This window comes from Sebastes fasciatus, chromosome 8, assembly GCF_043250625.1.
Source record: "Sebastes fasciatus isolate fSebFas1 chromosome 8, fSebFas1.pri, whole genome shotgun sequence".
NCBI classification, from domain to species: Eukaryota; Metazoa; Chordata; class Actinopteri; order Perciformes; family Sebastidae; genus Sebastes; species Sebastes fasciatus.
The window spans coordinates 27188687-27211685 of record NC_133802.1 but is presented as its reverse complement, the minus strand read 5'-3'; the positions used below and the strand labels follow the sequence as shown (position 1 = coordinate 27211685).

General features: G+C 40.8%; 2 protein-coding genes and 1 long non-coding RNA gene across 5 annotated transcripts in view; 1 reads left to right on the top strand and 2 right to left on the bottom strand.

Annotated features, from left to right (window-relative positions):
- prkar2aa (protein kinase, cAMP-dependent, regulatory, type II, alpha A) overlaps positions 1-16888 on the bottom strand; it is a 52779-nt gene extending 35891 nt beyond the window's left edge. Inside the window, exons 1-2 of one of the 3 annotated variants that reach the window (XM_074644715.1) lie at positions 16193-16888; positions 15000-15284 (exon numbers count right to left, since the gene is read on the bottom strand). In XM_074644715.1, coding sequence (XP_074500816.1) covers positions 15000-15246 — 247 coding nt within the window. In that variant the 5' untranslated portion in view covers positions 15247-15284; positions 16193-16888. Of the gene's footprint in view, positions 1-14999; positions 15285-16188 lie in introns of all 3 variants that reach the window. The other 2 variants (XM_074644716.1, XM_074644717.1) reach the window with 2 other exon arrangements.
- Positions 16889-17005: 117 nt separating this feature from the next.
- Positions 17006-22173, top strand: LOC141773066 (uncharacterized). The gene is made up of 2 exons (XR_012594998.1): positions 17006-17201; positions 19037-22173. It is a non-coding gene; the product is annotated as an uncharacterized LOC141773066 (long non-coding RNA).
- The window catches only part of mgll (monoglyceride lipase), a 46693-nt gene continuing 44089 nt past the window's right edge, over positions 20396-22999 (bottom strand). Inside the window, exon 9 of the transcript XR_012594997.1 lies at positions 20396-22978. The gene's annotated coding sequence lies outside the window, so the exon portion shown is untranslated. The remainder of the gene's footprint in view (positions 22979-22999) is intronic.

Genomic DNA, 22999 nt, shown 5'->3' with positions numbered 1-22999 from the left:
AAGAATGTACACTTGTGTGCTTACTTTAAATCTGACTATTACTGCAGCCATAAATACACAAAACAATAACATTTGAGCAGGTATTTCAGTCTGGTGAACAGGTCAAACTGTGTGTATGTCATGTTAAATAGGTTTCCAGTAACGCAAGCTAAAGCGAGAGTTATACTTCTGCGTTGAATCACGGATACCCTACGCTGTAGCCTGACATGCACATCCCCAGAAATACACGCCGCAGCGACTCAGACCGCAACAAGTGTGATTGTTCCGCTTGGTAGCGTCGCATTTCCTCCTACGCAGTTCAAGCTGCTCCTCTGTGAACAAACCCGAACAAGCATTAATTAAATCGAGGAGAGGTTAACTGAAGAAGTCCGTAAAATGTACATTTGTACGACTTTTCTTTGGCACACTACAAAGACTGCCAGATGGTAGCAAATTCCTAGAAAGAGATCAGGAAACATCGGTGTGGACGGCACAAAACTTACAAAGAGATGGATGAACTTGAAGAACAAGTACGTTCTCCGCGGGGACCCCCGGTGGGAGGAAGAAACTCCACAGCCAACTGGCGTTTTGGCGATGTAATTGCAGAGCCACGCAGACACACCAGCGTTCAAGCATAAATAATCACAACGGCATAGGCCACTTTCTATGGCTGTCTCTCTCAATGAAAACTTTATTCCTCAGTGACGGACAGTAAACAGTGCAGCTGCCCTTTAAGAAGATAAATAATAAGAGGGTTACACAAACACACAGAACTGCTATACAAAGACAGCGATATTTAAGTCTGTCATATCAAGGTTATGTAAATATAGATGCTTGTTAAAGAGGGGAGGGCTGTGGACTACTAGTGACCTTCCGACTTTCTCTATCTCAATCATGATTAAGCGAGGCCGCTGCCCATCACTGTCACTTCCAGCAGCGAATGGCTGAGAGCGGTTTCAGGGCCAGTGGTTTCTATGGTGACCATGGCTGTGCCAGTTTAGGACACTATGTTAAATCCACAATCTAAACAGTATTAAAATGCCCCCAAAATGAATCGTTTTCTTAAAAGGCAGTATGAATCTGGAAATGAGTATGATATGTCCCCTTTAAATGAGAAGAAGTGAAACCTCTCATTGCCTCAACCAAGGAGGTTATGTTTTAAATAATGGTTTTATGTTTGTCTGTGTATATTAGCAAGATATCTCAAAAACTCAGTAACAAATCTCAATTAAATTTGGTGTAAAAATAGGCCATATTGTAGGCCAAACAACAAGGAATTAGGGCTGCAACTAACAATTACATTCATTACCGATTAATCCGTCAATTATTTTCTTGATTAATCAATTGGTAGTTTGGTCTATAAAATGTCAGAAAATGGTGAAAAATGTCAATCAGTGTTTCCCAAAACTCAAGATGACATCCTCAAATATCTTGTTTTGTCCACAACTCAAAGATAATCAGTTTACTGTCATAGAGGAGTAAAGAAACCAGAAAATATTCACATTTAAGAAGCTGGAATCAGAGAAATTTGACTTTTTTCTTCTTTCAAAATTACTCAAACTAGTAAATTGATTATCAAAATAGTTGGCAATTAATTTAATAGTTGACAACTAATCAATTAATCGTTGCAGCTCTACAAGGAATCACTTTTCTGTGTTGATCTAGATCCATGTACAAATTTAGGTTCAACATTATCTTCCCTATGAACTAAACCATGTGTATTAGGCGTAGGGTTATGTAAAAGCAACAAAGAAATTATAGCAACGGTGCAGAATTTATACCCTATTTTCACATGGGCGCTCGACTGTTCAGCTGACGAGTCAGAAGGACGTCTGAGGCAAGGTGTGATACAACCACCAACGACATGCTGGTCTTTGTCTGCTCAGCTGTCTGCTCCAACAGCCAATTTGGCAGAAAACCAACCATCATCCCTTTTCTAAAGCTCACACTAGCTGGAGGCTGGGAAACTCTTTTGTATTCACCTGTGGCTGTGTTGAGTGAACAAAAGTTCATTTTTCATCCTGGTCTAAGGTTACTCTCACCAGACGAGATCAAACAACACATTAATCAGCATTCCCCATACAGCATATTATGTGACACACGTTGCCACATATTACACACACGTTTGTACCTTCTTTTGAAGGATAACTTTGGTATTTTTCAACCTGGACCCTATTTTCCCATGTTTTTGTGTGTAAGTGACTAACGGGGGAAAAAACACTGGTCCAGTATTTAGGGAGAACGCTGCAGAGCCAGCCGCTAAATGAGACACTTCTAATAACAATCTGAGCCCGACAGTGGCAAAAAAACACGCCTTTTTAGTGGACGTAAACTGACGGTACCAGGTTGCCCCAAATGATTACATTACAGCTTGGTTAGTGGCGGCAGCATTCTCCCTCAACACAGGACCAGTTTCAAAAAGTGTTGTCCCCATTAGTCACTTAGACACAAAAACATGGGAAAATAGGGTCCATGTTGAATAATACCTCAGTTATCCTTTAATGAAAGCATATTGCAAAATGACCCCCCCTATATCCCCAAGACGAACGTCTGTACCGATGTAGACGGATCTCACAACAAGTTTATCGTCACATGCCACATCAGAACCAGGCCGTTATCATCGTCATGTCGTCTCTCTCTCCATCCAGACCCCTACTCTGAATAGCTGTGATTCAGTCTGGTTTCTAGAAAGCTTTAAAGTGCTAAATTGGAATTGATCGATCACAATTCTCTTCACAAAGAAATCCAATGCGTGGTCATGCTTTGCCGTGAAGACACTTGAGGGACATGGATAGCCCCAGTTGGCCGAGGTTACCGGCTGTCTGTTTTAATTCTCAGCGCCTGCCGGTTTGAGAAATCTCCGACCAACCTATCCACCTGAGGCCCGTCTCTCACCTGTCTGTCTAAATGTCACTCTTTAAAATAAACAGGTGGGTTTCAAGGCAGGTTACAAGTTATTCAAAAAAATCAACACACTTTTCATAGTTTACAAGACAATTCTTTTGGAATACCTCTGAACACCATCTAGATTGTGTCTGCCAAGGTGTCTGAAAGGGTAGACAAACCCAGCAGCCAAAGTCAAAAATTAACTGCACTAGGCTGGTATTTAATGTTGGCTCAAACCTGCTAGTTTCTCTCTCATTCAACCTCCTCTCATTCATGTTTTCCTTCTTTCCCTACACTCACCCCCCCCCCTCTTGTTAATTCTCTCTCTTACTGTCCAAAGACGGTACTGCTAAACCGCCCTTATAACCCCTTCTCTCTCGCTCTCTCTAAGCCCTCTTGTCTAATGAGATTGGGCCGGTACATTGAGACTTACACATGCAGAGCAAAGGAGGCAGGAGGATAGAGAGAATGACAGAGTAGGTTCAGAGAAAACCGGATGAGAGAGTGATGTCTGATGTATAACGACAGACTGACAGACAGAGAGGTGAAAAACAAAAGATGTGGTCGTCAGTGATCTGGAAGGATAGAGATCTAAACGTGTCTGAAGGCTGGATTTTGAAGGAAAAAAAAGCAACCAGGAGTGTGCAAGAGAAAGACAAAATCCTGACATGTGCTTTGTGGTTCTGTCACTCTGACCGTTGTTAAGACACATGCAACAAACCCCACAATGGAGGACAAATTGAACGTGTTACTGTGACCTGTTTTCACAAGCCGTTCTTGTGCAAGTATATGTTACTAAATGATAAAGAAAAAAAGGAATGCTAGGTAACCCACTAGTCCCAAAACCTCAGTCAATTCACTCTTATCTCACATTGCTGGGTTGAGAAATGCTGACAAACAAGAACTGTGGGTGGTTAAGTGTATCTACTCTCGCCACGATGTTGAGTAACCAACCATTGTTTAATTTAAAAAGATCTTGTGGCCTGATAAGCAGGATATAGGGCTGATTAATGTTTGAATCCAATCACTGATTATATTTACATTGCTTGCTGAGATCCAACTATTGATCTTATTCTAAACAGGCCTATTTGTAAGCTGTATAGACCGTTTCAACTGAATTGCATTGCTAGGCAACAGCTTGGGTACTACTCAGCTAGTTTGTTAATTTTCGCCGTGTGCAACGCCTTTCATTTCAACATGGATGCCTTCGAGGAAAGACTGGCTGAGCAGTTTCCGTTGTACAGACATCTCTACGACACAGGGACCACAGGGACAGTCACTTGACATTAAATACTTGGAAAGAAACAGGCAACACACTGGAAAAGGAGAGGCTTTTGAGTGGTGACCCGAAAGGAAGCACCAAGAGACGGAAAGTAATTCAGACTTGGAGGTAAGCGACAGTAATAATTACAGTACACAAATGCAACATTTGTCGGCCCGTCGGTGTTTACGACTGTTGTCAGGCAGCCTACTTTCCTTCCCGGTAACACTCGTTGACTTCTTGCTTATCCACAGAATATTTTGTTTGTGCACCTCCTGGCGTTTCGGAGCATATTGCAACGAACAACACGCTAAGCATAAACGCCTCTGTGCTTGCTTGTAGCAGTCTAACGCGAGCATAGACAAAGCTTTAGATGGCTAGCTTGTCAGTCACCGGTCAAGCTAACTAACTAGCAAGCCATCTTCCCCTCCCGAAGTAGTCTGTCAGCAGCGTAGGGGTCGGATAATCTGGTCCCGTTGGTTAATGTTAACTTTCTAACCAACTTTTTAACTGAACATAACCACTTAATGCTCCACCCACAAAATACGTCATCATGTTTATTAACAGAAAAGGGGTCCATAAAACTATTCCATTCATGCTCATCATGAGCACAGCCTAATGAATGAGGCCACCGTCTCCACATTACAACATCTCAGTTAGTTTCCCTCTGTTATTCAGCTTCAAATCATATGTTGCCATCATTTTACTACTATGGCTTACCCTTTATGCAAATACAATGCAAACATTCCTCAAAGATGCTTTTTTAAACACATATATACATGAGTAGATACAACTGGGAGATTGTTGCCCTGAGGAAAGACACAGTACTTGGAAAATGGCTCCACAGGAAAGCATGTTTGTGGAGAATGAAATGGTGGCAGCGACCTCTTGTAAATGACAAAACAATGGAAGATATGTAGAGCGATGTGATTTCACAAGGGAGCATCTTTGGCATGTATTGTGAAACAGATACAGTATATTGCTGTATGTGTGACAAAATGCTGTGAAACCTCAAACACTAAATCATAGTTCAGACAATGATTCTGACTATTTTCTCACTCGGGCTAAAGCATTGTCCTAAATGTGTTAATACTAGAATATTGGTCTAGCTTGTAGACATGAAAACACAACTGAGATGACTTGTATTACAAAAGACGCCATTTGTCAAACAGGATCGTGTAAAGGAAAAAGCATCCGTTTGCTTCTCAGGAAGGACTGAGGATCCTAAACCCTTTCCCGAACCTCGGTTACAGACCTCTGCGCCCAATGTGGAGCCAGTCACACGACATTGATCGCTGGAGGACTGATTCCCACATCCTGTAATTTGACCACACTCAGCCCGGCTCATCATCCTCCTCAGTCTTATTCTGTGTAATCTTTGTTGTCTTTCATTCTCTCTTCATCCCTCCCTAACTTTGTTCCTATCCCGTGCCCTTCTCTCTTCTTCCCCTCTCTGTACTCCCACTTCTCTCCCGAGAGAAACATCAATACATGGGCAGCCTTCCAGTACCAGTACTGTAACAGTATTATATCAGCCCAAGGTTAGTTTTACAGCCCATATCATTGTAGAATTAGCTTTCTTGTAACCATCATCTCCTATAAGTATTTCACTTCATTCAGTAATCAAATTAACAACAAAAGCCTCTTATATATCTGAATTCATACTAAATTCAACTTGGTAATAGTCGATATGCTGGAATTCAGTTTTAAAATACTGGATTTTAAGATGCACCCTCTTTCTTTAAAATAACTTCTTCCACTGAGACTCTTCATGCACCCTCTGATCTCCCTCATCCCCATCCCCCACCCACTCCCTCCTCTCCCTCTCTCTCTCTCTGTACAGAGAGGAACAGGGGTCAGTTTGGGTCCACGGCCATTAAGTGTTTCTCTTTAAACATCACCAACTTGTACAAGGCTTTGATGCTAAACTCTTTACTACCTCGTTTAAACCTCAAAGTTGCAGATCTCCGTCTGGATGACGTATTGGAAGCACATTTTCTTTACAGTACAGAGTTCTCCTCACTCTGATTCCTCATATCTTGTAATGTTTTATATGCAAAGGAACAAAATTAAAGAAATACAGAGGGGTAGAGCCTGCAACAATTAATCAATTAATCTGTTAGTTGTCAATTATTAAATTAATTTTGCTAATCGATGAATTGGTTTGAGTGATTATTTAAATAAAAGAAAGTCAAAATTCTCAGATTTTTTTCTGGTTTCTTTACTCCTCTATGACAGTAAACTGAATATCTTTGAGTTGTGGACAATACAAGACATTTGAGGACGTCATCTTAGGCTTTGGGAAACACCGATCGTCATTTTTTACCATTTTCGGAGGTTTTAGAGACAAAACGTCCAATCGATTAATCGGGAAAATAATTGGATAATGGATAATGAAAATAATCATTAGTTGCAGCCCTACTTTAGGAGATATGATTGTCTCCGTGAATGGGACATGTGGCTTTCATTCCGTGTGCACGTTGTTGCCATCTAGCTATGCAGTCTGATGTGAGAGGTACATTTTTAATGGCTTGTAAATTCACAATAACAACATAATGCGAGAAAGGAATTGTAAAACATCCTTTTTACTGTAGATGGTTCGGAGTAGAAGGTTAACAGATTCACATAAATGTTTTGGGTTATGTTCATTTACTGAAACTGTCTTGAGACAGTGATCAGACAGCATCATGACCTAGAGAGACGGTGTGTGTTGGAAGTCCAAACGGGAGCTGCGGAGGAGGATGTACAGCCACTGGCTAAAGGCCTGCCAACCTCCACCATTTCCTCATTTTTCTGCGGTGCCACTAAAGATATCCGGAGGGCAGAGAATGAGGAAGTGCCAAAGTTCAGATAATCAGTAAATGTAAGCAAGTTAGATTGTACCACCGCCTGCTCTGCCACTGCCTCATCTGTCTTTTCTCCTTTCTCATGATGGGTTTTTCTTTCCATTTATTACTTTTTGTCAATTTGTTCTTTCATTGTTTTTCCTTTTCTTCTGGGTTTGCCTCTCTGTACTCTTACAAAAGAAGACCAGCTTTCCACTATGACTTTCAAATAGGATCCCTAATGACAAACAAACATACGCTGCTCTGTTTGTGTCCTTTTGTCAACCACAAAAATGACCTAGTGGATGCACAGACACGGCTCCTTACATGGAGATTAGACAAAGACGGCTACAGGATGACACTCATTTGCGCATGATTTAAAAAAAGTGTGTCTTTGTGACATGAACTGTGGCCTAAGAATTGATAAATACATTTCCTAAACTGCTATGTTGCACTGTTTCAAGCTGTTTTGCTTCATCTCCGGTATCTCAGCTGCACAGTGTGTCTCTCGCCATCGCTGTTAATGTTTCCAAACATTCTCCGTATTTCAATGAATTGATATAGACACAGAAATATGCTGACAGGAAGATATAGATGTAGAAAAATACGAGAGAAAAATACAGACAAGGACAAATAAGGAGGTGGAGAAACGGGTACGTGGAGATGTAGAGAGATGTGACTACAGAGACATTCAAAGAAAGAGACTCAAACAGATAAGAAAGGCGAAGGATGATGACAGCGGGCAGGTACGCAGGAAGGTAGAATGGCTTTCAAAGGGATGATCAATGATTCATGTACTTTGGTAAACAGAGGAAAGAAACGTAAGGAAAAGAGACACACAGAGCAAGACAGAGAGCAAGTTCAGCTAACAGGGAGAGATAAAGACAAGAGCTGAAGAGACGAGTCAGGGAGACAGACATGCAGGTAGTGTATTAAAAAACAGTCAGAAAGCCAGACTGAGTAGCATGAGCCGTCTGAGGGCTTTTCCACTTAGCGCTGTCAGTCAGCCAGTCCACCAGGTCTCTGTAGGGACGCTAGGCTGCATTAGATTTGCCTGCAGGCTAAAAGCACGCTGGACACACACACTACAGCCTGCTAATCAGGTCACCTGTTGCACAACACTGCACCGAAACCAGCCACACACACACACACACACACACACACACACACACACACACACACACACACACACCTATTACAGACATACACATCTACACACTCAGTGGTATTTGTGTACGCATGCGATCCCTCTCCCTTTTAATCGCTCATACTACCATGAGCACACACAAACACAGTTCTTGCAGGATAATGAATATGGACATTTCAGCTCTGCTTATTGCACTAATTAACAGTGCCTATAGGGGCTCAGTATAATGGCAAGTTATCACACACAAATGAAGGAAAAAAGAACTGAACGACACAAATGTGTGAATTAGAAGAGAATAGGATACAATAAGAATAGATCAGAAACGAGAAAATAGTAGCCTACAGAAAAATATAGGTCTCTTTCTGCCCTTTCTATAGTATGTATGTTACAACAGTCATGAGACAGCCTAACCATTACTGTATTGGAGAGGTAAAAGTTGGAAATCAGCGAGAGAAAGGAAGAGGGGAAAAGAGAGGCCGGGTTTCCACCCAGAATTTCCTGGTAATTTTAGGTATTACTTTTTCAAGGAATCATAAGGTTCCTTCAGACCATTGTTGTTCTCATTTCCACCGCAGTCTAAAGACCTGTGAAGATTAGGCAAATTAGTTTGCTGACGTATGAAAAAGGCAACATGACTCAGGACGAGGGCTGCTGGTGGTCACAGTGGTAAACACGCCCTGCAGCCTGTAGTTCTCAAAATCTAAAAACAAACAATAAACCTTAAGTTTTGTCTCACTGCAACGACATTTACTGCTGTGCAGTATTTACTGATGTACATTGGATGTAATGAATGAAAGGCAGCGGAAGAGAGGAAAATTAAACTAAGAGCATCTGTCTCCACAGTAAATCCTCTGTTGAGTGTTTGAGGGTTATTTGGGACAGCCCTACCGACAGCAGAGCATAACTTTACTTTTAATGTTATCAAAAAAAAAAGAGAAGTCTCTCCCCTCGTTGTAAAATGGTCCTAAATCGATACTAGAGTACTTCAGTACTTCCTTGTTTTATGAATGAAGCGGTACAGAAGCAGTGGCCGCTGTGTGTGTCATCCCTGCAAACCCCACCCAGACAGTTCCTGTACTTTCAGAAAGTACTACCCCCTTTTTTTTTGGTGGGGGGGGATTGTCCCCAGATCTTAATTTAGTCCCTGGTCCCTGCGATCGAAACGCAATGAGTTCCCAAAAGGATCCTAGTTCTGGGGGAAAGTTCCTGAGGTCGAAACGGGGCTTCTAGAGAGAGAAAGCCAGAATAGTAGGGAGTAAATGGAGGGACATAGAGGAAGTCAGGGTGATACAAACAAAGTACAACAATGTGGAGGAGGTGACGGAGCGAGGGGGGAGACAGAAAGAGGTCAGAGAGGCAGAATTTCACCACGTTGTGTGTGTGTGTGCTCATGCCTCCAGCTACATTAACCCCAGGGGCTTAACAACAAACAAACATGCAGGAAACATTCTCATCTGCTCTACACACAAACTCTTTGTGGACATCATACACACTGACGTTGAGACTGAGGGAAACAATTTTAGCTTAGGTAAAACTTACTTCTATTTACATTTTAATTAATAAAAAACACTGACGGCACACATAATCTCTCGCCAGAATAATGCTACACCTAAAAACTACAGCAGATCATGTAAGGCCTTCAAGGCCTTTTCCAGGACTTCAAGACAACCCGCTTAGAAAAGTGTCTATGTATCATAGCCACTTTCAAGGTTATAGTTAAAAGTTTTGGTTGTATTCTCCAAGCAATGGGTCTTATGTTATGATTGCAGACCTTCAGTTCAAAACGAAAACCAACCATCTGGGAATACTGGTGCGAGAGAGCTGCTGCGATGAACAACAAAACCCTTTACAGGCATCTGTTGATGTTATGAGTCTTCCCAAGACCCCTGCTTTCAAAATACCAGCGCTCACATAATCAACACAACACACCTGGGTAGTATTTTGAAAATACTGACATGTGCTTTTCAGGAGAAAACACCCCCCCAAACAGGATGCAGCATTTCGGAGGTAAATCTTCCAATGTTCCTTGATAAATAAAGTTTGCCCATTCATCTGTGGTAAAAAAAAAACTGCACTGTCCGGGGTTAATAAGAGCTAAGCTTAAAGTCTGTTATGTATCCAGGTGACTCGCCATCTAGCTACAAAGCCGTGTTATATTCGGTTGAGAGTTAGCATGAGCCGATTGTTTTTTTCTAAAATACTCTCAGCCTCTCTCAATCATAGGGTTTTCATATAGCATCTGCTTTATTCATGCTGTCTCTCTTATAAAAACACATTTAATTCATTTCTATTATCATCCCTGGGCCTCATCTGTTCCTCCATCCATCTTTTAATAAAAAGCCCCACTTATTTCAGTCAGAGACATCCATTCATCCCCTTCTGTTTCTCTTGGTGAACACGCACTGCCAGACTGACACTAGACAGGCCAGCTCGAAGGAAAAAGAACATGCACATATTAGGAAGACCTCCTTTGTATTGCTCCTTTTTCTTTGCATAAAGCGTGTACTTTCCTTCATCTAGCACTGCCCTTTGTAACTCAAGTGAATGCTGAGTACCATGGAAAGATCACACATTTCACCTGGATTCACCAGGTAAGTCTATTTAAAGAAGACAGCGGGTGATCCTGATCTAAAGCACTCCGTTTTAGTGCTGTACATTTATTCTAACTTTTCAGCAAAATACAGCAGCTCTGAATTAAAGGTTTATTTCAATCCGACAACATACCATTTCCTAACTGAAGCTCAGCCTCAGCACAGAAAGGGTTACTTAAAACTCTTTGGCCCAACATCATGAGATGTGATGGGGGTACAACAGTTTGTGTCCAAAACAATATATCCTTTTGTTGAGCAGCTTAGGCCTGTGTAGTGATCCTGCTTTGGATTAAGGCAGCAGGTTGTTAGGAAAACAAAGCACATGAAATAGGACGTCATGTTTTAGGAGTCTACTGTACTGTCCATGGGAATACATTAGCAGCTATCTCGCTCATTTACATTGTAGGTGTTTAGCCGGCACACTCATACACAGAGATTTCCTGCAGCGCAAATGAAAGGTGAAGAGCCCACTGGTGAATCATCTTGACTGTAAGCAGCCTAATAAAAGAAAACAGAAAGAGTGTCTTTTTACAATAGATACAGATCACATCCATGATGTTACACAACTGACTGATTTCACCTTGAAGCTCTCTAGATTTTTTAAATAAACTGTCTTAATCATAGGTCCAATAAAACTACTTCTCATACAGAGAGCTAATCTATGCCGTCACAGTATTTCACAATGGCCATATTTCCTAATCAAGAGGTTAACCCCAAATGAGTCATTGGCCTACTTCTAGTAGGTCACCCACCGCCTGATAAATGCAGCATTATGTTTTCATGAGCCGCGCTCTAAAAGTGAGAATGACTTTCTCTCAAGTTCTTCAAACCTCTCAAAGAGTGTCAAAGTCAGGCCGTAGAGAATGTGCTCAATATTGGCACTACAATTCTGACACAACATGTAAAACAATATTTTATATTTGAGACAAAATATAAAGTCCAACCGGACACGAACCAGTTGTGAGCACATAGACGGCGTCTAGGCCTAGGTCACCAGATCACACCATAAAACTGTATTACTGACATGCTTCGCTTTTAGTTGCTTACAAAGCTACACCCTTTGTATTCTAGCATTAGTGGTCCTAATCGTGCGACTAAGGATGTCACGAGAACCAATACTTTGGTATCAAGTCGATGCCAAAATTCTAAAAAACGTGACGGTACTCGTTTTTCTACAGTACCACAGATGTCATGATACCAGAAATTTAGTAGTCGATACCAATACCAGTGAAATTCCACAATTCTCGATACCAATTCAATACCATAAACCCCATGTACTTCGACATACATTCCTTTATCACCGTTTGCATACTGGTTTTTGGAAGCTAAAAAGGTCATAATTCTCTCTCCATTATCTATTTTATATTGCTGTGAAAACATCTCCTTCAAAACAACTGGATTTATTTAAGTTTCTTACCAAAACTACATTTTACAAGATTACATTTGAACACATCATAATAACGTTTACCATTGCCCAGCCTGAACGCATCATAATGTAAATCAATGGCACCTCCCGTGTTGAAGTCGGCAGGACGAGAGCTAGTTAATGTTAGCAGACGGTAAACACCACGGAGCTAACAGCTAACGTTAACTAGCCCTCGTCCTGCCGATTTCAACATAGATTTGTTGTTCGCAATGTCGCATTATCAGGGAAAAAATAGGGTGTGTCCGTTACTGAGTCCAAAACACATTTTCTATCATCCCTAGGACAACGGGACGCCTCAAGCCCTGACGGTAGCTATAGTATCTGCGGAGAAAATGTGTTTAGGATGTCGTAAACTCACGATCGACGCATCCAGAGGATATAACATAAATGATAGAGACGGAATTATGAGCTATTTAACTTCTTAACAAAAAACAGAATGCAAACGGTGATAAAGGAGTGGATGTTGAAGTATATGGGATTTATTGTTTTACTTTTGTTTTTCACCATGGTATCAAATTGAGAACCGTGGAATTTCACTGGTATTGGTATCGACTACTAAATTTCTAGTAACTGTGACTGTAAGTAATTTACTGTGTCAGTGTTGCAAGGGTTGAAACTAATACAACCAGATTGGGGATGTGTGTGTGTGTGTGTGTTACCTGTGGAAATAATTATGAATATCAATCCCTGTTTTGCAATCCCGAGTTTAAAAAGTTATTTTGGTATTTTTGTCACGAGATTAAACTGTTTTGGAGCATGTGCTGTTGAACTAGTAGCCTTACAGTACTCTTTATACCTGTGGGCTACAACAGTGGTCAGGCAAGAGCACATGATGTCTTTCATTATACAGGCCTGTGTTGTTCACATCAGAAACGGATGTCCCCTGGGGGTAATGTACACAAGACTGGCTGGATAATCTACTGTCATGGATGTCATGCGTGTGACCTGACCCACAGCATCCAGGCGAAAGCTTCTCCCTGGAGCACACCAATGACAGCTCTCTGTCCTTTATTGCCACCTTGGATGATGTGTGGAAAATGCTTAACAACTGATCGCTAATCAAAATGCACTAGGATGAACTGCTTCATGGCGTCACCAGGCTGGAATTTGAACGGGCGTGAAATCAAGTCATAACACATCTGTTTGCCGTCACACACACACACACGCACTCACAGACACACTACGTGCACGCACATACACACAGCTCCCTCAGCTGAGGTCACAGCAGCCAAACCCCACTTGTGTGAGTACAGAAACAGAAACTGAAATCCCTCTCTTACCCCGAGCCAGCTTGTACCAACCTCCAAGGTTGGCCAATATTGCTCTCAGCAAAGATTTGCATGTGGGGCATGATAAATATGGTTAACCTATAAATGCAACAGAGTAAAACTAGAACTAAAGTTTACACAAAAAACACAGCCCAAATCGCAGGAACAAGTCTGATGAATTAAAATTTTACCCAGCAACTAAATGTTACACTCCACCAGTGCTTAGTATCTGCCAATGATACTGGCAGGAGAGAAACTGTGCAAGCCATAATCATACTTGAAATTCTGTCATTAGCTTAAAAATGCTACTTGCACATCAGTGAATTTTAGAAGATGCACCTACGTTAGGTTCACAGATCATCGGAGCTGATCATCACAATGGATGAACTCATTGAGAAAACAGAACCCCCATTCACAAGGTAACAGCCGCTGGCTCCACAGCACGCTGATGTGATCTAGGCCACGCTGCTCTCAGCAGCACACAGGAGAGCTGAGCTATGGAGCAGCTTACATCTCCTGCCAGTCTGACAAACACAGGGGAGTGATGCGAGAGAGGCATGGCATCGCTTCTGCTAAAGGTAACATACAAAGGAAAAGGTTACACAGTTCGTGAACTCTTAAATTCAAATAGGTATACTGTTGCTAAGATAAGACATACAAATTTTACCATGAAAATATTTTTATTTATTTAAAAGGTACTAAATGGGGAATGAACAACTTCATTTTCTGCTCAGGTAGACATTACTCCTCCATATATTTACATAGCAAATAGTTGTTTGCTCCTATATTAATGCTCTGGATATCATATAGAGCACCATTAAATTCAATTCCAAGTCTACTTTCATTGTGAAGTTGTACACTTGGGCCTATTTTTTTCTGGCAGTATGGATTGAACATTCGGATCATATCGTGTTAAAATGTTACAAGTGTAAACATATCACATTACAATTGCAACGTGATAAAGATAAGCTGTTGGCCGATAATCTATGTAAACTTTCAAGAATATTCCATTTTTTGAAAATCCCTTGTAACTATAGATCACAGTGTATCTGCAGGTTGCCTCTTGTTATATGTCAGTGCTTGCTAGAATGCAATACAAGACCTCTTCAATGCTAGTTAAGTGTAAAGAGCGGAAAGCTTTCATGAAGGTCTGTGTAGTCTGGGCATAATTTTCACTTGAGAGTTCGCACAGTTTCTGAAACGAGTTGACGGGAAAGCTATATTTAATGAAATGACACCTTTTAAGGCCTTGAAACTTTATGGTTCATATCAAAAGATATAAAGTACTATTTTAGATCCTGACAGCCAGATGGATAATGAGAATGGAGAAGACCTTAATTAGATGAGTGGCAGATGAGGGCTCTTGCTGAAGTGTCTGCTCAGTGGGATTTTCTGGGTCTGAGTATGTGTAAGTACGGAACGCCTCAGACACTTGGAGAAATCCGTTGCTCAGGAGGAGATGAGATGGATTCTGACTACATCAGTGACAAGGCTTCAAGGCTCACCTTCACTCTCCAACCTCCTCACACAAATTATCTTTCATTCGATAGCATTTCACTCACAGGGACATGTTCAACGCAACAGGTGACAATCATAACAACAAGACATCAACTTACGCTCAAAGTCAGAATCGTCATCATCGTCATCGTCTCCGTTGGACTCTGTTTGCATCGGCTCCCCATCGAACATCACCCCTTTCCCCGTCTTGCCACCGGAACTGGCCCCATCCTGGCTTCTGGTGTCCCGCAAACGGGTGAAGTACTGTACTGCAAAATCCACCAGGTCCGACGGCCTTTGTCGCAGCACCTCCACAGTGTAGCCCTGCAGCAGTTCTGTCAACCCCACCGGTATCTCAATACTCATGGCTGGTGTGTTGCTCGGTGGCGGCGTTTGCTATCTATCTACAGAGGGAGAAAGAGAAAAAATTAGTCAGAGTTTGTTTTGGTACAGAGTCATACTTTGTGTGTTTGAGTACTGGGCTGTGATGTGGTTTTTCAATGAATGAACAGCTGACTTTTTATGCAAGTACACTGTGTGCCCTGTGAATGTAAAGTGGCTGATGACAGCCCTTGCATTGCAAACTGGGACGTACTGGGAACCGACTGGGAACCGACTGGGAAGAAATAACCATCAAGTTTGACAGCTGAACAGATACTGCACTGCCATTTATAATAAGGTAGTAATGACGTTCATGAAGTGTTGCTGTGACATTGTCACTGAGGAGCAGCCACTTTTATCTAGGGTTGAACCCAAGCAACACACAGTTACCACAGCTGCACCAAACAGATATGAGACTAACATGTTGCCACAGGAGGGAACAGATAGTGGGTTTCAGTAACATTACTACTTTGCATCATCAGAAACTGACAACTTGGGTGGGTGGCCGGCTGGAACTAGCTAGCTAAGCAGCTAATTAGCTAACACACTCATGACAACTGGTTTAGTGCTTCTGTTCGCTCCACAGATAAGACTTAACTACCCTTATCTACCCAACTTATCTAACAATCAATGACTGCAGCAAAACGTAGAGGAGCTTTGATTCAAGCACAGTGTCACTTTCAACCCATTAAAGCATTAGCTATCATGCTAGCTAGTTTGCCACCTTCAGGGAGAAGCATTAACCGTTAGCTTGAGCCGCTATATAGTATGATGGCGCACTGACCGTTGGTAGCTAAGCCACAGATAAAGAGGCTGGCTGGTATAACCGTTGGTAACCGTTGCCATGCAAACGCAGCAAGTTGCACGGCAACCGGTAAAGCCGTTAGTTAGTTAGGTAAGCTAACTGCCAACTTAACCGTCACTTACTTACGTGAGATTGTGTGTCTCCCCGGCTAAAACTAGCCAGTCCACCTCCTCCTTTCTCTTCTCGGTGTCTTCCTTGTTCTCTCTCTTATATTTCGTCTCTTCTTTTTAGCCAGTCTCTTTGCCAGTGTAGCGACCCGTATCCCTCCACAGGAAGACCACTTGTCCAAACGTTAAAGCCAATTTTTTTTGACCGTTGGCCAACCGTTTTTTAACCGTTGGTTGGCGGTTGCCTTGCTAACGGCTATTTTTCTGCCAGCCGGCTGCACACAGCGATGCTGGCTAAGTTGCAGCCTCTTCTTACGACGTCCAACGCACTTTGATGGAGGGTGGGACTTGCTGTGGTGGCTGTAGTGGCTAAGCAGGCAGGCTAACTGGCTAACTAGTTGAGTTGCTAACTACTTGTTAGCTTGTTTTCCCTCCTGACAAACTGCCTAGCGACTGCACTCAACCTCAAGACTACAGAGTCAGCTGCTGCAGCCAGGTCACAAATCCTAACAGCTTTTACAGCGTTTGCGTCACAACGCCGTTAAAGTACACGACGGAAACCTCCTTTTTAACGGTATTCCAGCAGTATGGACCGGTGGCTAATCACAACCAGAAGAAGCCCGTCAAATATGAATTGAAACACACGTTTCCTTCCTCCCTCCCGGCGAGGTTCTCTCTCTCTACACACGCACGAATGAACCGTTGCCTCTAAGCAAGCGTGAGGAGGCGGGGCTACTGAGTGAGCAGAAACCGTTTGACATTGATTGACAGAAGGCGCGGCCAATCAGAATAGAAGTTTAGAATACCCCAGCCAATTAAATGTAGTCTTATAAGAAGGGGGCGGGATCAGAGGCAGAACTGTATTTGTACAGGAGGCGTAGCTACAGAAACCGTTTGACATTGATTGACAGAAGACGCAGCCAATAAGAATAGACGCTTAGAATACCCCAGCCAATTGGATATAGTCATATAAGAAGGGGGCGGGATCAAAGGCAGAACCTTATTTGTACAGGAGGCGTGGTTACTGAGTGAGCAGAAACCGTTTAACATTGATTGACAGAAGGCCTCGGCCAATCAGAGTAGAAGCTTAGAATACCCCAGCCAATTAGATTATAGTCATATAAATAGAGGCGGGATCAAAGGCAGAACCTTATTTGTACACTGAAACCAGGACCACACCCACAGAAATGGCCTTGACAATTTGAAATATCAGATAATAAAAATAATATATTTATAAGAGCTTGAACAAATTCTAGCTAACATGCCTGGTTCTGTAAAGGCTGTGCAAAGATGTGTTTTGCTGTATAATTCAATTCAATTCAATTCAAATAAGCTTTTAATGGCATGTATGTTCAGGTTACATTATTGCCAAAGCGGAATTACATATTAATGAATAATTACATTTCACAAGAAATAATCACAAACCGTATAATTCATGTATTTTCTAAAATGTGTTCAAAGTACTTGCATTTGTGCTGCGATTAGTAGGGAAATGCTCAACTTTGTTGCACTTTAACCTAAGGAACCTACATCATTTCAATCCCAATTTAAGTGTTGTTTTATTAAGTGTGGTTTGACTGAATAACAGACATAACACATATTGATCAGACGCCCTGCCACAGCTGCAAATCTGCAACAGAAGGCCTTTCTTGAAAAGCCTAAATCCTCTCTGGGATTACGTGTAAAAAAGACTCAAAACCTCACAGATTTTCTTCTACCCCAGTTGCCTCGCTTGCCCTCATCATCCCTCACTCATTCCCTTCTCTAGCGTCCTTTCATTCCTTCATAGGTCTGTTACAGATAAGACGGCACACTCGGCTCTCAAATCTTCATGTAACTCCTCTAAATTGCATTTTCCTCTGAGTAAATCCACCAGTCCTGTTTTTCTTTCTATTTTTGCACACACGGCTTCAGTGCATTCTTGTTTCCCCCCTTCCATCTTCTGGCTCTTGTTTACTCTTGTTTGGTCTATACAGTCAGTTATGCCCTGCAGAAATGAGCCAGTGGAAGCGGGGCAGGGTCACTGAGGGTGAATCTACAGGTACCTATTCTGAGAGAGGTTTGCTAAGCACCGCCACACAGTCCATGTAGCATCTCCTCTCTTTCATTTCCATTCCTCAGCTGTCACAGAGGTAAAGCCGTTGCCATGGCCACAGCGAGCCCGGATTTAATTCCTCGAACCGGTTTCTGATTGGCTTAGGTCTTTGTTTTCAACAAACACAAGAGGAAAAAACAGACCTCCAGGCTCCCTCTGCTGGGAGAATAAACTTTAGAAATAACATTCTTTAAAGGCAATTTCTTTTTTAAAGATGTTTACAACCAAATTCCAAACTGTGCACCTCAAAATAAACCACATCCTCAGTATGACATTTCTCAGTCCCACAGTGATGATGGAGGTTGATTGCACTGCTGAAATCAATTAGCTTGTGAACCGTACTGTTCTCCCTTAATCACTGCTGTATGTGAATAAGACTCATGCCAGTGTGTCCCCCATGGGAGTGGATTTTTCCGTGGAGGGATTTCCCACTGGACCCATAGGAATATGAACAAGTGGCAGTATACAACCTATACTGAAAGTGACGGATGAATATTCACATGTACAGTCCAGTCTAGAAGTGCCATCCTGGGAGTTGCTGCTAATGTGGTTCCAGCAAATGCCAAAAATGACTCAAGGAGAGCTGCTAGCCTACATTTCAGAGAGAGAGAGAGGAGGGGAAGGAGTGAGAAAATGGGCCAGAGGAAAAAGGCAAAAGCGATAGAGTGGAAAAGATACTACTGAATGTGTATTTGTGTATATATACTGTGTGTTTTAGTATCCCAAACATCTCAGTCTTGGACTGCTGACATACAGTTTTGTCTTCAGTCGTTATCAGGTTTTGACATGAGACTGCACAAGGCGGAGGAGGATGAGAAAAGAGAGATTTACTGAGAGAAAACAGAGGGATGATGAGCAGTACTGTACCATATGCTTGCAGTGATACGGGTTTCCTGGCTTGTGAACCTCGTCACTTTTCAATGTATGGACCCAAATAAAACCAGCAATGACTCAAGAAATAATCTTAAATGACACTACTGTCTAATTCCTGGAGATTATAATTGAAGATTTTGACTGTTCAGACTATCAGTGATAGAGGAAAACACCACAAAAGATAAATACAGTAGAGCATGTGTTTGATATGAAGTGTGTTATCAAAATCAGTGCTTTGGAAACTACAGCTATAGAGCTCAAAATGCTTTGGTGGTAAATACAGTAAGATTTTATCACACAAGGACCTCAGAGTAAAGTCAGATTAAGGTCAGGGCAAATCCATGCCCTGAGATTGAAAAGTAAGAGTCCTAGAATATAGAACAGAAATCTCTGTATATTAAATCTTGAGCCAAATATTTGGTTCATTCATGACTTGTATGTGTGTTAGCTGATCTGGAAACACTACATTCATATAACAGAGACTTTCTTCAATGGATTTTGTGATGCAATACCTCCACCTACTGGCTGATGTGTGCTATAACAACCAAGTCAACTGCTGGATCTAAATTATTTAAATCTGGGTAATGTTATCCACTGTTATTTCACTTTGCTAATGTATATTATATGTTACTCTATGTTCAGATTTTATATTTTATATGTTAGTTGTAGTAGTCTGGTATATGGTGTATTCTAATATATTCTTTATATTGTGTATTGTATGGATATTGATCCTAAGCGTTGATATGTACAGTATATTTACTGTGTATTTACTGTTCCTGTGCATTGCCTGGATAACCTGCTGCTGTAACACAATCATTTCCCACAGAAAGTGTAAAGAGGGTCTTCCTGTCTGAACTTTCCCATAAGCTTCATGAAAGACCATTGAAACATATCGAGTAGTTCTCTCAGACATCTGACTGGACTCATTTGGGATCAATAAAGTACATCTATCTATGTTATCCTACATCGCACTTGAGTTTTTCACATGAAACACCACAGAAACCAGTTTGACAGACATACTGACCATGTGTTTCAGCCAACTTCCCCCTTCCCTGACAGGCCAGAACCACACAAAACAAAACAAAAAAGTTTCCCACACATGATGCTCGTTCCTTCTTATAAAGTGTTTACTGCGTTGTCCAAATATAGTTTAACTATTAACTGAACTATGAAGCTAAATGAAAACATTTATCTTCACACTGAACCCGTTTATGGAGAGAAGCTGTGAAAGTACTGCAGTCAGGCGGCACCGTTAAACAGTCATATAGTTTATTCTGTAAGAGAGTATGGACATTATTCACATTCTAGTAACAAGTATGACTGTCAGTGATTCAGAAGTACTTTGATTATTACATTTTATGTACAATATTTTTTCACACTTGAATTAAATTGTCGAATGCCGATACTCAACTTATTATGAAGTGACTACAATGCATCAGTGAAAAGAAACAATGTATAATATGATGATTTGAGTTAAAGGGACAGTGTGTATAGGATTTAGTGGCATCTAGTGGTTTGGATGCAGATTTCAGGAGTATTAAAAATAAATTAAAGTTTGGGGTAAACTGGCTTTAGAGGTGTGGAAAACAAAAGTTGATAGTTGAGTATCAGCACTGGGCTTTTCAAATAAAGTGTCATCCAGTATTTAATAAACCGTTAAAACAAACAACACATACTTTACAAGGAAGACTCAAGAATGTGATATGCTTCAACGTAACGCCTATAAACACAGTTAATTTCAAACTTTATGTCAATGCATGATCATATTAGGGTTTGATTTTTTGGGGGATTTTTCCATAAAAAAGTAATTTACACTGTATGTTTCGATTGGCATTGCTTTTCCTAACAACAATTCACATTTCATCGTCATAATTTTTACATCACATATCTGACTTTTCCGCTACAGCCTCCTCAGTTAAAATAAAGATAAATAAAGAATAAAGATCCAGTAAGTAACTAGTGTTTGTTTGTTCAAGAATATTCTTCCACCCAACAAAAATGCAGAGTAACTGCACAGAACAAGTAATGAGAAACAAGTTTGTCTCAAGTTCTGCCAATAATACAGAAGTCAACTGTGATTATTTTAGTGCTACGCTATTTTGTAGTTTTTGCTTGAATGAAATCTAAATTCCAACCTTGAAAAAACAAAGACAAAGTACAGATACAGCCTTTTGCGTTTGGTTAAAAAAAAAAAAGAAGTAATTTATCATGTTGATTTAATCTATTAGTGTATCTTTGTTCAAAACGTCTGCAATGACTCAAAGTTTGACATTATCATTTTTACAACATCCTCCCAGAATCTCAACATGTACAAATAACAACAAGGACGAATAATGAAATCATTCAATACAGGACAGTCAATGGTTCTTGTTGTGTTACAGATCCTTGTGTTATCATCATGTGATGGACAGAACTTCCTGTTTTCAGTTGGAAACCCAAATGTTTACAGTCATTATAGCAACCCAAGGAGGGTAAATGCCTCATATTCAATGTTAAGTATTGTGTTTCTTCATAATGTGGGTGTCTTTAGGCAGACTAAAACAAAACAGGTGTTTAAAGGAGCTGGGAGGTATTTATATCTCAGCCTGTGCTGAAAAGATTTAGAGACTGATTGGACAGAAATAGAAAGAGATAGACAATCAGACAACAGAAACAGAACCAGATGTGACAACCAGAAAACCAGAGAAACTGATGTGCTGAACGCAGCTCTGTACAGTTCATCTTTATCAAAACACACTCACAGACCCACATGCACAAACAGGCTCAGTCGTCATAGTAATAAGGCACAAACAACACTAGACCACAATCCAAAAATAGATGTACAAGACATATTCCCATAAAAATCTTTTAATTGAGTGGAATGCTTATTTTTTTCCCAGAAACATGCTGCTGTTGGAAGAAACCCTGATATTTTAGTCCTCAAACTGATTTTGACCTTCGATCTGAGATGTAAAAGAAGGTTTTATGAATGCAGAGAGCTACATTAAGTCTCGCACTCCACTTCATTTAAATTTTTTTTTTAAGAGGAGATACATCAGGATTAAAGTGAAAGTTCCTGAAAAGCAAATTTGGGAAAGAAGTCCCCAAACCTGTAGCAGTAACACCCTGTTGTTAAGATCTTGTTACAAAACAAAAACATTTTAACATCAGATGGTTTAAACATTTATAGTTCTGTGACAAACTGCACGACTTCAACACACAGTAGTAAAATACTCTCTATGCAAAACCATATCAGAAACATTGTCATACATTTTGCTGACTGTACATAATACATACTGTACAACCGTGAACCAGTTCCCATCTCAAAAAGTATTATGGAGCTTCATGTAGCTGAGCATCAACAGTAAAAATGACATAATATGACTGGTTTATGGTATAAAAAGTGCCTTGTTGTCATGATGTGTAATCAATATATATAGTAGCCTATACATAAAATTAATTCCTATAAATACTCTAGACAAGATAAATAAAAGATCTGTAAAATACATCGGGGACTTGATTTTCTGTATTTCCATCAAGTGTTGTTAGCAATGCTATGCTATTATACAGTGTATTACAATTCTGTTCAGTAATCAGTCTGAAAACTAGAAGTAAATCAGTCAGCATTGTTGATAAAACCAGCAAGATTTGAAATGAGTTTTTCGTTCCAAAATGCAACGACACATTTTTAGAAACCAGTGTGTAACTTAAAGGTATAATATGCAACAATGTATAGACTGATACAAAAATCATCCCTCTCAATCATCAGTTATGACCCACTAGAAGTGTGTGTCGGTGTCTGTTTCTGCAGACACCCTGCAGCCCTCTGCCTGTATTTTCTCTTTTCTTATTATTTTGCTTTACACGGGACACTTCTTG